The sequence below is a fragment of the Neophocaena asiaeorientalis genome, unplaced genomic scaffold (assembly GCF_003031525.2).
Source record: "Neophocaena asiaeorientalis asiaeorientalis breed wild unplaced genomic scaffold, Neophocaena_asiaeorientalis_V1.1 scaffold125, whole genome shotgun sequence".
Classification (NCBI taxonomy): Eukaryota; Metazoa; Chordata; class Mammalia; order Artiodactyla; family Phocoenidae; genus Neophocaena; species Neophocaena asiaeorientalis.
The window spans coordinates 1,511,908-1,526,291 of NW_020174425.1; the positions used below are offsets into that span (position 1 = coordinate 1,511,908).

A 14,384-nucleotide genomic window follows, 5' to 3' on the forward strand; every position below is an offset into this window, starting at 1 on the left:
GAAGCTTTCCAAAGGAAACTCTGAGCTGACATCTGAAAGATAAAAAGCAGTTAGGTGAAGGTCTTGGGGTAAGAGGAAAATAATATTCCAGGTAAAAGGAGGACCTTGCCCAAAGGCACAAAAATAATACTTTGTTCAAGGGACAAGGAAGTTGAATTAGTTCAGTGTGATTCACATGTAGATTGGGGAAAAAAAATCAGGTCTGAAATAGAATAAAGAAGTCTCCAGCTTTCATGGGTAACAGTTGATTATATGTGCTGAATGACAAATATGTATCAGACTTCATATGGTCCCAAATATCCAAATAATTTCAATGTAGTCTTTTTGTTATTTTAACTGATTTTCAGTTAAAGTATGACAAAGACAAAAAAGATCTTATGGGGAAAAAATGAGAGTGAATTCAGCTTCCATATTTCAAAGTGCACTGTACATCCTTCTATTGGATGGTGAGCATCACAAAAGCATGGTTTTTGCACGCTACAGGAGCAGATAAGTTGGTACACCAAAGTCTATGGTTTAACAAATGCAGGCTGGTTGACCAGGGAATTCTTAGTGAGAGAGGGGAGTGAGTCAGATAAGACTCAATAAATATTAATTAACTGCCTACTAGACCCAGGCTTTTTCACTTATTATTTGCTTTTACTAGGTATTTTTAAAAATAATTTTATTGGAGTATAATTGCTTTACATCGTTGTTAGTTGCTGCTGTATAATCAGCTATACATATACATATGTCCCCATATCCCCTCCCTCTTGCATCTCCCTCACACCCTCCCTATCCCACCCCTCTAGGTGGTCCCAAAGCACGGACCTGATCTCCCTGTGCTATGCGGCTGCTTCCCACTAGCTATCTATTTTACATTTGGTAGTGTATATATGTCCATGCCACTCTCTCACTTTGTCCCAGCTTACCCTTCCCCCTCCCCACGTCCTCAAGTCCATTCTCTACGTCTGCGTCTCTATTCCTGTCCTGCCCCTAGGTTCTTTGGAACATTTTTTTTTTTTTTTTAGATTCCATATATATATGTTAGCATACTGTATTTGTTTTTCTCTTGCTGACTTACTTCACTCTGTATGACAGACTCTAGGTCCATCACCTCACTACAAATAACTCAAATTTCATTTCTTTTTATGGCTGAGTAATATTCCATTTTATATATGTGTCACATCTTCTTTATCCATTCGTCTGTCGATGGACACTTAGGTTGCTTCCATGTCCTGGCTATTGTAAATAGAGCTGCAGTGAACATTGTGGTACGTGACTCTTTTTGCATTACGGTTTTCTCAGTGTATATGCCCAGGAGTGGGATTGCTGGGTCGTACGGTAGTTCATATGTACAGTGCACTTTGAAATATGGAAGCTAAATTCACTCTCATTTTTTCCCCATAAGATCGTTTTTGTCTTTGTCATAATTTAACTACTAGGTATTTTTTACTAGGTACTTTTGCTTATATCTTATCTATCCCAATGACTTAAAATAGCTGAAAAGGTACTCTATTGAGGGTAGGTCAGCAATATGCTGCTCTTATGTGAGTATATATATATATTTCTTTTTTTTTTTGCAGTACACGGGCCTCTCATTGTTGTGACCTCTCCCATTGTGGGGCACAGGCTCTGGACGCGCAGGCTTAGTGGCCACGGCTCACGGGCCCAGCCGCTCCGCAGCACGTGGGATCCTCCCAGACCGGGGCACGAACCCGTGTCCCGTGTACCGGCAGGCGGACTCTCAACCACAGCGCCACCAGAGAAGCCCAATGTGAGTATATTTTAATGAATAGAGAAGCAAGCCCTAGGGTTTACTTCAGTGTCTGGGAAATGAGAAATGCTTTATTGTGGAAAAGAAGGCCTGGGTATCAAATATTCATGTCTATAATTTCAATTTTTAATTTTATACTTATAATTTATTTAGTTGGTGTTTTTTCACAGCTCTCAAAGCCATAAGTAATTGCTAAATGTTGTTAGGACAAGTGATTATGTTATTGAGCTAATGACAGAGTGATTTATAGCAAGTCAATTGGAGAAAAATCATTTTAAGAAGCCATTTATCCTTGGAAGTTCTGCTTGGCAAGGCACATTGAGTCAAGGCTATCTCTGAGTTGGGAATTTGTGTTCTTCCTGAGATGGAGCCTTAGTTTAGACCCACACTGTGAACAAAAAGGGGCCCACATCCTGGGCTTGCCCCAGAATCAAGCAGGTTGAGCCTGTCCTGGGCCACCCCTCTCTTTGCAGACTCACACACAGAGCTGACCACAGCCAGATCATCAATGGAGGACGCACAGTAAAGGGCCCTTCATCCACAGAAAAAGCTCTTTTTTTATCATTTTGTAAAGAAAGTCAGCTCTTTACGGGGTAAATCAAACTGAAAATAAAGACAGAAAAAATTAGAGGTTGTTTTTTTTAAAACCTGAATGACTCAGGCCTGTTTTGTTTTGTTTTTTCTTTTTGTCTTTCCTAGGTTCATTTAGCTGCTGATGTTACATTCTTGCAAAACAGACTAAAAGGTGACAGTGTGACAGAAATAGGAATAACATTTCTGAAAAAGCCGGATGAGGAAAAATACAGATGGAAAAAATGAAGAATAGCATGCAAAATGCCAAAGGCTGGCTGGTTGAGCAGTTAATATTAGCTACACATATAAAGCCATAGAAGTTTTGAATTGTTTAATAGCATGGGATTTAAAAGACTTATAAATCAGCCAGAAATTTGAAATGCAGGGCACTAACATTTAAAGCTGTTTTTTTCTTTGCTTGTAAATCACACATTTTCAATCTCGAGTCCGCAAGATTTCATATACAAATAACTCCTTGTAAAATAGTAAGCATGAATTCTACATGTTACATAATCCATCCTAAGAGAGTCTGTTTTTTTTCATTTTCTTATGGTAATGAAAAAAATGTATACGACCTACACAGTTGGTGTATTTATCCCTTCTTACTGGAAAAATGGATGAAATTATACAATATCAATGTCACTATATAAAGACAGTTTCTAGATACTGTATATTGCATTCTCTGTAGGAACGGTACCATTTGTAACAATTTTCCATATTTTTGAGAAGCTGTAGATATGACTTTTCTCGTATATAGGCTTGGCTTATAGTTTCGGCCTCCTGAAGCTACTCTTGACTTGTAATCATCAAGGCAAGCTATTTATTTGAATGCTAATTCTGAAATATTTTAAAATAGCATTTAATTTTACTTCATTTAATTTTTAGATAGCTGGTAATAACCAAATTCCTTCCTTTTCTCAGGAAATATTACTGATGGTCAGGCCAGGAAATCAAATGAAAGGTAAAGAATGTTCTTTGAGAATACTTTCTTATCCCAAAGCTTATTCAGTTAGAAACTTCAGTATCATTTTTATCCCCTAAAAATCGTACAAAGTATATTTTGTTTGTGACCAGAACATTTTTAAAATTCAAAATGTGCTGGATTAAATAAATCATAATCTTTACCAGATCATAAGCATATAGCAGTCCAGAATCTACTAGGCTCTGCAGAGAACTCAAATTATAAGTAAAAGTACCAATTAGGGTGGCACCATCAGTTAAAACTGGTGTAAGTAATAAGGTAGTGGTAGACCTCAACTAGGTCTTAGGATCCTGAAGATACAGTCCCAGTTCTGTTTCTAGTGGCTTCAGCTGATCCTGACTAGTGGCTAATCCTGGGCAAGGCACATCATCTCTCAGCCTCTCTCCATCTCTGTCTCTCTGTCAGTCTCTGTCTCTGTCTCTGTCTCTCTCTCACTTATCTGTAAAATGAGAGGATTAGATGTAGTAAATATCTAAAATTGGGCTTCCCTGGTGGCGCAGTGGTTGAGAGTCCACCTGCCGATGCAGAGGACACGAGTTCGTGCCCCGGTCCGGGAAGATCCCACATGCTGCGGAGCGGCTGGGCCTGTAAGCCATGGCCGCTGAGCCTGCGCGTCTGGAGGCTGTGCTCTGCAACGGGAGAGGCTGCAACAGTGAGAGGCCCGCGTACCGCCAAAAAAAAAAAAAAAAAATCTAAAATTATATCAGTGAGTTTAAATGACATAAACAACCACCACTGAAATTCTACATTTTTGGACTTTAGAAGGCTATGGGGAAATTGTTTGTTTCCCACCTACTCAGCTATCTCTTCAAAAGGACATTGAGGTAGGTACTAAGGACAAAATAAGGTCACTGGGGCAGCTGCAGCATCAATGGAAGGACTTTCAAACCAATGCCACAGAAGACCAGGAGTAGAATCTTGAAGAAGAATGCTATCTGATATCAGAAGTGATATCGTAAGCCATGGATTTTAAACGGATGCCTTCAAGGATGTTTGTCGACAATCCACCCCAAAACTTATTTTGGGATGTTTCCATCTTCTGCTCAGTTTCCTCTTTCTCCTCTATAGTACACTCACCCCTCCAGAAACCCAAGATATTCATGTCTAAGGGTCTCCCTCTGAAGTCAGCACTCAACAAGCTGTCTTGAAAATGTTCCATGATTTGGAATATTCTCCTACTTGTCTACACCTTCATCTCCTTTCTTTCCCAACCCAGCCATCAAAATTTGCTTCTCCCGGTCCTTTTATTACCCACCCCCCGAAGGCAGCTAATCTGATACTCTCCGTGGTGCTGAGTGTTGGAACTGGTGATTGCTTCAAGATGGGGTTTGTTCTCCATACTTTTTTGTTTTCCTCACCCTGGAGAGGGAGGCAAGTCTCTTGGCATTGAATTTATGCTATGAAAGATGATCTATATAACCAAGAGAATGGCTCGTTTGTATTCAATCTTGAATTGTTCCATCTTGAAGAATGCAAGAATCTAGAAAGTGCTGTTCATTAGAATTATGAGAGACACATATATAAATTTTCTAATAACCACATTAAAAAAGTAAAAAGAAACAGATAACATAAATTTTAACAACATATTTTATTTAGACTAATTATCCAAAATATTATTTCAACTTTTAGCTAATGTAAAAATGATTATGATTATAGACATTTTACATTCTTTTTTATACTAAATCTTTGAACTCTAGTGTGTATTTTACACTTTTAGCACATCTCAATTCAATGCTAAGTTTTCAAAGTTTACAGTAAAATGCAGTCCTACCAAAACAATCAAACTGTGTTTAGTGCTGTTTAGTAGCTTCAGTTTTTAAACCTAAATTAATTAAAATTAAACTAAAATAAAAATTCATTTCCTCAGTCACAGTAGTCACATTGTAAGTATGCAATAGCCATATGTGGCTGCAGCTACTGTAATATGTACACAGGTCTAGAATTCCCAGTCAAAGATCTATTGGATCACCTTGACCTTGGACACAAAGAATAAGTGGGGAGGATCCAGGTTCATGGGGAGGGAAAGAGGAGATGAATAGAAAGGATAGAAGGTAAAGAGAAAGAGAACATCAGAGATGCATGAAATTCTATCTCTTCACAAACTGAATGAGGATTCATAAAAACAAAAATTCTTCATAGTAAAGAAAGGTTGCACACCACCCCCTGGGCTCCAAGTGTATTTTCATTGCCTTTGTGTAAAGTTGAGTCTTTACACAAAGAACTTGTGGAAATTGCACAGTGTAACTACAGAGTTATATACTATTTTTATTTCATAAAAGCCTTCACTCTGAACCCCAAACCTTAATCAATGCCGAGATTTCTGTCATCTTGGCACAGCCAAAGGGAAGAAGGGTTTTGGACAGAGGGATAGTTTCGTGCTATTCAAATGACATCACCAGATGGTTCCTCGAGCTGTTTTCTGAGGAGACCTGCCTTGGTTGCCTGTTCACTGTTTAAAGATGCCAGGAATCAGACATAGTTCCCTCAGCAGCCTGCACATTTAATTATTGTCTTCTCAAATCTCTCAGTTTCATCCATTAGTTATTGGAAGCCTGGATCTCTTTAGCAGTTGGAATGGACTCTTATGAATAAGTGGAAAATTCCCTCTTCTCCTTGTTTATGAAGGACCAAAGCAGAAATTTGGAAAACCAGACACTTGAAGTGCAAATATAACATTAAAACTTTTGTAACCAAAGAGGTCCCTTTAACCAAGACCTGCTAAATGTTGAGTAACACAGCAAGTGCTGAAAGATATAATGTTATTCATTGTTAAGAGTCTCTGGAGTGGGGACTGTAGACTCTGAGTGGTTGTGAGAGTTCACAGCTTCATCCACCAGCTATGGAGGCTAATTCATTTCTTCTCAGTAATACTGAAGGAGTCCCTGACGAGGGCACCCTCCCAGTCCTAGAAACTTGGGACAACAAAAGACTCCCTTTTTAAAAAATGAGCCAAGTTTTCTTTACATGGCTTGGTTGCCTATTCCTTAAAAAAAATCTGTCCAGTTGCTGCACTTCCTCATTCTGGTAAACCTTCCAGAACTTTAACTGGACATGACCAATGGTCAACCTACAGTGGCTATGGCAAATAATCAGCTGACAGAAAAGGGATGCAGCCAGTATAATGTACACCTCTAATGATCTGAAAAGGAAACCGTTCTTATTCAATCAGTAATAGTTACCCTAAAATTGAAAACAAGCCATAGCCACAACAATCATTGGCAAAATTTTATTTTTCAAGTGTTTCACTGACAGAAGACAAACAAAACGCATCAACCATTGGAAATCCTTCACTAAAAACAGTTAAGAAATAAATGTCTTAGGATAATTCCTTGTTCTCCCTTAAACTCAGACTCTGTTTTTCCCAATTAAATCTTTCTTTGCTTTTCTTCCTTCAGTTTCTTTTGTCTTCCATTTTTTCTTCTAGGAGCTCTGTTTCCACTACATACACTTCTCTTTCTTCCAAAGAAGTCTCCCTGCAACTCCTTTACTTCCTTTTTTATTCTCTGTTTCAGTTCCTTTATTTTAATTATTCTTTATGTAATGGACATTTGTTGGCTGCCTGTATGTTTCCCCATCCTAATAGAATGACATGTTTCTGTTCAGGTGCCCAGCATTTTATTAGGCAACGCAACCCATCTACTTCAGAGGAAGTCATCCATACGCCCAGCTTCATTGCTATTACCTAGGTACAGTGGCTCTTTCCCAGTTTAAAATCTTGCCAGTCAGATCTAAGCCAATCGTGACATGGCATTCCCCAGACCACAGTCATTGCGGCTGACATAGGGAGGGGGACAAGGCTGAATGGACTGAAGAGAAGAAAAACCTGCCTGTTACATGAGGCAATACATTTACTATATTCCTTAAGTAGTAGAGTTGGGTTTCTGTTACAGTAATGCAACAAGGTTCATTGCATGATAACTATGTGATAGGTCAGATAATTTGCAACATATTGGAGAATACCAAAGAGAATAAACTGCTTATTATTACATTTTTCACATGGTTGAATGCTCAATGAAATAAAATTTGCATTGACAATAGCTCTTTTCCTCACAGAGAGGAAAAGGTTACAGGACAGAGAGAATAGAACGAGCATTATGGTGTGCATCCACAGAACACAGGTTCCAGAAAAAGTAGATTTCATAGAAAAAAGACATTTTCCATCAGTGGTAGCTCTTAAAAAAAACAAAAAACTCATACCTTTCAGGTTCTTCCTTCAACTATTTCTACTGGAAACTAAAGTCACATCCGGAATCACTTGAGGATTTCCAACTCGGAATCCTGATTTCTGGAGCCTCCCAAGTGGCCTGAATCTTTTAAGCCAGCAGACTGTACTTAGTGACTTGCTATTTCCTTGTAGCATGTGAACCACATAGATTTTAATGACTTAGAAGAGGAAGTGCTAATTCCCAGTGGTCCGTATTTGCCAAACAATAGAAGCATCTGGAAATGCTGCTTTCTTGGTTTTGGATTCAATTAAGATTTTTATCAGGTGCTAGGCACGTTAATTATGTGGTATGTCACTTGATTTTCATAATAATCTGTGAGGCATTAAGTTGGTAACGGGGAGAGAAAAGGAGTTGGATATGAAACTACAAAGGGCCTAAATTTGCCTGCCTTAAGTGTATTATTCGTGGGACCAGAAGTCCAGGGAGTTGGCAATGTCTCCCGAGTGTCTAGCTTGGGAGGCTGGGTGAGGGATGCAGGAAGAGGAGGCAGCTTAGGAAAGAAGCTAATAAGCTTTGAATATTTTGAGTTTGAGGTGCCTTTGAAACATCCAAACAACATGAGGAGCTCAGGAGAGAGGTCTGAACTGAAGATGGACTTTGGAGTCGTCAGTATGTGAATAATAGTAAAAGCAGAGGACGAGGATGGCAGCGTCCAGGGAGAGCATGGACTTCCGAAAATACAAGTAGCGAAGATAGAATCTTGAGAAATACCACCGTTCAAGAGGCAGCAAGAGAAGAAGAGCACGAGGGAGGCTGGACTTCTAGCCAGAGATGGAGATGGGAGAAACTGGTGACACTGAGGCCAAGAGAGTTTCAAGGAGAGTAGAGTGGTCAGAGGTGTTAGATGCCACAGGACAGTCAAGAAAGTTAGTCCAGAAAAGGGACATTGGACTTGATGAGGAAGTCTTTGCCTCAGATCAACAGGGCAAGATGGAGACAGCAGCCTCATTGCAATGGATTGAAGGGTCAGTGGCAAGTGAGATACTAGTATAAATGATTCTTGGAACTTGACTGTAAATGGAAAGAGAAGTAGGATACTGGTATAAAGTTGGGCTGTTTGCTCTTTTATTTTTATTTTTTAAGAATGCAGGCATAGAAAAATATAAGAGAGAGAGAATGATTGACAAGGCAAGGTTGTCAGAAGGTAGAAGGGGACAAGATCCAGATCATAAGAGAAAAGTTTGACTCTGAACAGCAGAAAGACCACCCCTTCCCCTGAGAAAAAGTGATGGCGGTGAGAATGGGCATAAATAGGAATGGGATTGGAGGTGTTAGGGGAAGAGCTTAGAGCTCGTGACCACTGGCCTCAATCTTCACTGTGAAGCAAGATTCATGGGCTTTGTGGAGATGGAGTGGGGGTGGAGGCTGGATGAGGACACCTCCTGGGGCAGGTCACCACACATCCTCTCAGCAAGCACACCCGGAAGTAGAAAATACTCCAACCTTCAGCTTGAATAACTGTACACATGCCTGGGGAGAAAATACAGATCACCTTTACTTCCCCTGTGCTCTAATGAACCATTCTCCACCCTCGCACCAACACAAAGGGGATAACAGCCTCACTACATGCTCTGACCTGAGACTCCACCTGGATCAAAAGCGGGATTCCCTGTGTCTCGGAAGGAGATTGGGACATTCAGCTCTTTTAAGGAGCTCTTCCCTGCAGCGGGCACTAGATTTGTGGCTACAAAGTTGCCCCAGGGACTCCTGCATTCTGAAACTGCTGATGGTGTACACAGAAAACTGACCACTAAGGAAAGCCATAGAAGGCCACCTAACTGGACTACAAAGCCTTGTAAGGTGATTTTCCCAAAGATGTAAAAGAAATGGCACTGTTTCTCTTTGGGAAAGATTTTTCAAGGGTTCACACAGAATCCTGCAAAAAGCTGACAAATGCCACTATTGAAAAAAAAAAAAAAAAAAACAGGAAAAGCAGCACAAAAGCTGGAGCCGAAAAGTAAAAAGTGTCCATGGACATAATTTTTACTGCTGCAGAGACACTTAAAAACTAACAGAAAGGGGCTTCCCTGGTGGCGCAGTGGTTGAGAGTCCGCCTGCCGATGCAGGGTACGCGGGTTCGTGACCTGGTCCGGGAGGATCCCGCGTGCCACGGAGCGGCTGGGCCCGTGAGCCATGGCCATTAGGCCTGTGTGTCCAGAGCCTGGGCTCCGCAACGGGAGAGGCCACAACAGTGAGAGGCCCACGTACCGCAAAAAAAAAAAAAAAACTAACAGAAAGAAACAAATCCCCCTCCTGAATGTCAGCGGTCCCTAAAAACTATAACCTGTGTCTGCCCTGTGACTACCTAAGACATTTCAGGCAGTTTGGAAGCTCTCCAGGTCTAAACAATATGCTTTTCAACCCCCTTGAGAGGTGGGAAATTGCCTCTTTAAACTTTTCTAAACAGCCACCGGGTGGAGTCCTTCATAAGGATGTCAAATCAAAATGAATGAACTGGGGGGGAAAGGAGGCCAAAACTAGTTGCTTGAGTTTACACAGCTCTGGGGACAATTCTTTGCCAAGAATTCAACTTCTCCGGGTCCAATAGTTTCTATGCACGGACTGGGCAAAGATTTGTGATACTCTATAACTGAAAGTTAAATGTACTTGAACACGATGATATGCCTGGTAGCTACCATTTAGAGGTAAAAATATTTGCAGCAAATCTGGCTTGGCAGCAGGAAGATAGACCATACAATAACTCAGAGAGTTTTTTCCAGCTCTGGGATGGTGGATTTTATAGAAAAAGCTACAAAGATAACAATTTAGTACCAAACATGGTCTTGGGGATTATCTAAAGAATCCCGCTTTTTAAAAAATTAATAAAGTTACTGAGACCTGAAAGGTTGATAACGGTGTCAGGAGGAAGACCCCAGAGCAAATTAAATAATTACTAATCTATGGGTTTGCTTACAGAGACACAGGCACGCTCTAGCTCCCACTACATCCTCAGGAACCTTTCTTAGTCACTTATCCACCTTCACCTTTCACTTGGCTCTTTCTCATAAGCCTAAAAGTATGCTCAGGTCTCCACCATCCTAAAAAAAACATTCTCGAGGGCTTCCCTGGTGGTGCAGTGGTTGAGAGTCTGCCTGCCGATGCAGGGGACGCGGGTTCGTGCCCCGGTCCAGGAGGATCCTGCGTGCTGCGGAGCGGCTGGGCCTGTGGGCCATGGCTGCTGGGCCTGCGTGTCAGGATCTCGACACTGCTTAGTTAACAGACAATTGATGCCTCCTTCATCCTTTCACTGGCAAATTTTAAGAAAATGTGATGTAGCATAAAGAGTGTTTTATGGACTGAATGTTTGTCTCCCCCGAAATGTCATATGTTGAAGCCCTAACCCCAATGTGATAATATTTGGAGGTAGGACCTTTGGGAGGCAATTAAGGTTAGATTAGATATTGAGAGTGAGGCCCTCATGATGGGATTAATTCTCTTACAAGAAGAGAGACATAAGATCCCTCTCTCCTGGCCTTCTGAGGATACAACAGGGCAGCCATCTGCAAACCAGGAACTGAATCTGCTGGCACCTTGATACTGAACTTCCCAGCCACCAGAACTGTGAGGGATAAATGTGTTTTGTTGTTTAAGCCACCAAGTCTATGGAATTTTGTTATAGCAGCCCAAACAAAGACAGAGTGCCAGCTTTGAAACTGGACAATTCTATGTTAAAATATTTGTCTTAAAATTTCTCTATCCTGATTCTTCTCCTCTATTTTAGCTGGCTATTAATCCTAAGTCTCCTTCATTCTCCTCCAGTTCCTCTTTCTTCCCCAAATTCTGATATATGCAGGCTCCATGGTTGGCACTTTTCTCAAGGTAGACATTTCCCCTGGATAGTACAACCCTTACACAGAAAACCTCTACAGGTCTCGTGTTCTCTAAAACCTTCCCTTATCACCTCTCTCCAACTCCTTAGTCAATTTATATCTTGCCTCCTTCCATAAATACCGGAGGCAACTCTCAGAGAAATTATCTCTCTACTATTTCTCTGACATGTACACACATTAATCTTTGCACAAATCCCATTGCATTTTAATTATTTGATTCCAGGGCTGCCCATCCCCTGCTAGACTATGATCATGTAATGAATGCTTAATAAATATTAATTAAATCAATCTGTCTCCCATTTCAAAAGTTTTTGGAGTGACATTGCAAAGAGAAGGAAAGGCTAAAATGAAGAAAATCTATTCAATAACTGGAATATTGTTTTTCATACTTTAAATCAGTAGTCAACAAAATAGTCACCAGAACTGATTAAAATTGTCACTAGAAATTTTGTTTCATCTCAAAACACAAAAATATTCTTCTCAAAGAGCAGATTATTATGGTTCCAGTCATAGGATTATTTTTCATCAGTTCAGAAAACACTGGAAGATCTTAAGTGAAAGTTAATATCCTGCAAATATTCCTCTCTGTACCTGTAAGGACCATATCTGAGGGGCCCCTGGAAAAGGATTTGACATTGCAAAAGACGTAAAGCACCTATTAGTAACATTGGTGACATTTGCAGACTCTTGCCATACATTTTAGTGATTATTTTAATAATTATCTTATTTCTCTTTTCTTTTAAAATTTACTTTAAAAAATGTATTTGTGCAAACAATCTAAAGCATCAGATGAGAGTGTGAATCATCTGCCTGCCTGTCCTCCCTGACCTCCATCACTTTTACCTTTTACCATTTCCTGCTTCACCTCAGCATCTCCTCTCTACTCTTGTGACCGATTCTTCTGTCATTTACTTCACCTTTATGCATAAAATGCTTATATAGCTCTTCATTTTTTCAGTCTGAGATATTATTTTTTTATTTCCACACAAGAAATGTAAGGCTTTGTCACACACAGCCTCCATCCTAACCACACACATAGGCAAACTTCCTGACTGCCATCCCTCCTACTAGGGCGTAATCGGGGTTAGATCAATATTCGGTGGTTACATTACCAAGACTGTGTAAACACTATTGACCACTGGACCATGCAGCACACTAAGAGCAGGTTTCCTTTCCTCTACAACTTTTCCCTAGAGTTAAAAATAGAAGAGTCTTTACATTTCCTTAGCTTTCCCTATTCTTATCAGTAATCCTTAAATTCTTCCCCCACATGCATAAATCTCCTCTTAATATTTTCAAGCACATTAAGTTCTCTACCAATTTATCTTCTTAGAGATAGTCTCTCTCAGGCCTTTTGATGTTGTCTTGTTGCTTACCTACTGCAGTGGGAAAAAAACGTACTCAAAATTTAAAATAAGATTTTGATGATGCTGAGAGCTGCAATTCAGGAATGAAGAAGTGGTGATTACCAGCCAGTAGTTGGGCATTTACAAATCCAGGTTCCTTAACCCATCAAAACCACAGTTATTTTACACACGAGTACAGTGTAAAACTCTCTCCAAAAATTGCCTCATGGTCAGCAAGAGTGTCAACCTGTGACACTCAGCTAAGAGCAAATGAGATATAAGGTCATAAAACAACAGGTGGGAGAATGGACCTTAGAGACATAAGTTACTTCAAAAGGCAGTGAATTAGTTACCGTTTGCTGTGTAACAAACCACCCCATAATTTTAGAATAATTAATGATCTAACAACAATAATTATCTCACAGTCTCTGGGGTTCAAGAATTCAGGAGCAGCTTAGCTGGGTCATTCTGGTTCAGGGTTTCTCTCAAGGCTGCCATCAGGATGTCAGCAGTCTGTAGCCATCTGAAGGCTTGACTAGAGCTGGAGGATTTGATTTCAAGACAGGCCATTCACATGGCTATTGGTAGGAAATTTCAATTTCTTACCACATGGGCTTCTCCTAAGGCTGCTCTATCACCCTCACAAACCAGCAACTGAATTCCACCAGAGAGAGAAATCCAGGAGAGAGAGAGAGAAAAGAGGCCGCAACATCTTTTATGACCTAGGTTCTGAAGACACTTGATATCATCACTTCCACTTTTTTCCCATTCATTAGAAATGAGTCACTAAGTCCAGCTCACAATCAAGTAAGGGAATTCATCTCTAACTCTTGAAGGAAGGAGTTTCAAAGAATCTGTGGACAACGTTTTATAAACACCACATGCTATTTGAAAGATGTCACAGTGATTTTCCAGTAAAATATTAAGAATACATAATTTCATTGTGTTTAATTTTCTTCCTTTCTAACCCTTGACTAACCCAGATAGGGCTAATCTTATTATCAGGAGTTAATTTTACCGTCATTCTTGTCTTCTCCTCTCACTATCCTCTTAGAGATTCTCTTCTCCTCTATCTTCTATGGGATCCTTTGTTTCCTTGATCCTATGACTTTCCTTTCTCGGTGTCCTCCCTCTTCTGAAAGAGTGCATACCTTAGTAGCTTCATGATAAAGAGTGAATAGGGGATAAAGTTTGTGAAAACATGATCATGTAGCTTCCAGATATTTTTCAGAAGCTCAGTGCCATTTGATTTTGGATTCTTGGTCTATTATTTCTCTCTGGAAAACTTTAGGATCTTCTTATCCCCATTGTTCCAAAATTGCACCATGATGCATCTCACTGTGGCTCTGTGTCCTTCTACTGTGCTGATCACCTGATGAACTCCTCAATCTAGAAATCCGTCTTCCATTTGGTGAAAACACTGAATTATTTCTTTGATGATTTCTTATCCTATTCTATCCATTTTCCCTGCTTTCTGCTAGGCTCTTATTAGTAGGATGTTAGATCTCCTAGACTAGTTCTCTCTCTCTCTCTCTCTCTTTTTTTTTTTTTTTAACTTTTCTCTCTTTTCCATCTCTTTATATTAATATTTTACATCCTGGGAGATTTCCTCAAGTTTATCTTCCAAACCTTCTATTGCATTTTTTTTTTTTTTTTTTTTTTTTTTTTTTT

General features: G+C 40.0%; 1 protein-coding gene across 1 annotated transcript in view; it reads left to right on the plus strand.

Moving 5' to 3' along the window:
• The window catches only part of TRAPPC3L (trafficking protein particle complex subunit 3L), a 3,528-nt gene extending 953 nt beyond the window's left edge, over positions 1 to 2,575 (plus strand). The window contains exon 2 of the mRNA XM_024756664.1: positions 2,456 to 2,575. Within this exon, the coding sequence (XP_024612432.1) occupies positions 2,456 to 2,575 (120 nt within the window). The remainder of the gene's footprint in view (positions 1 to 2,455) is intronic.
• The last annotated feature ends 11,809 nt before the right edge of the window (positions 2,576 to 14,384 follow it).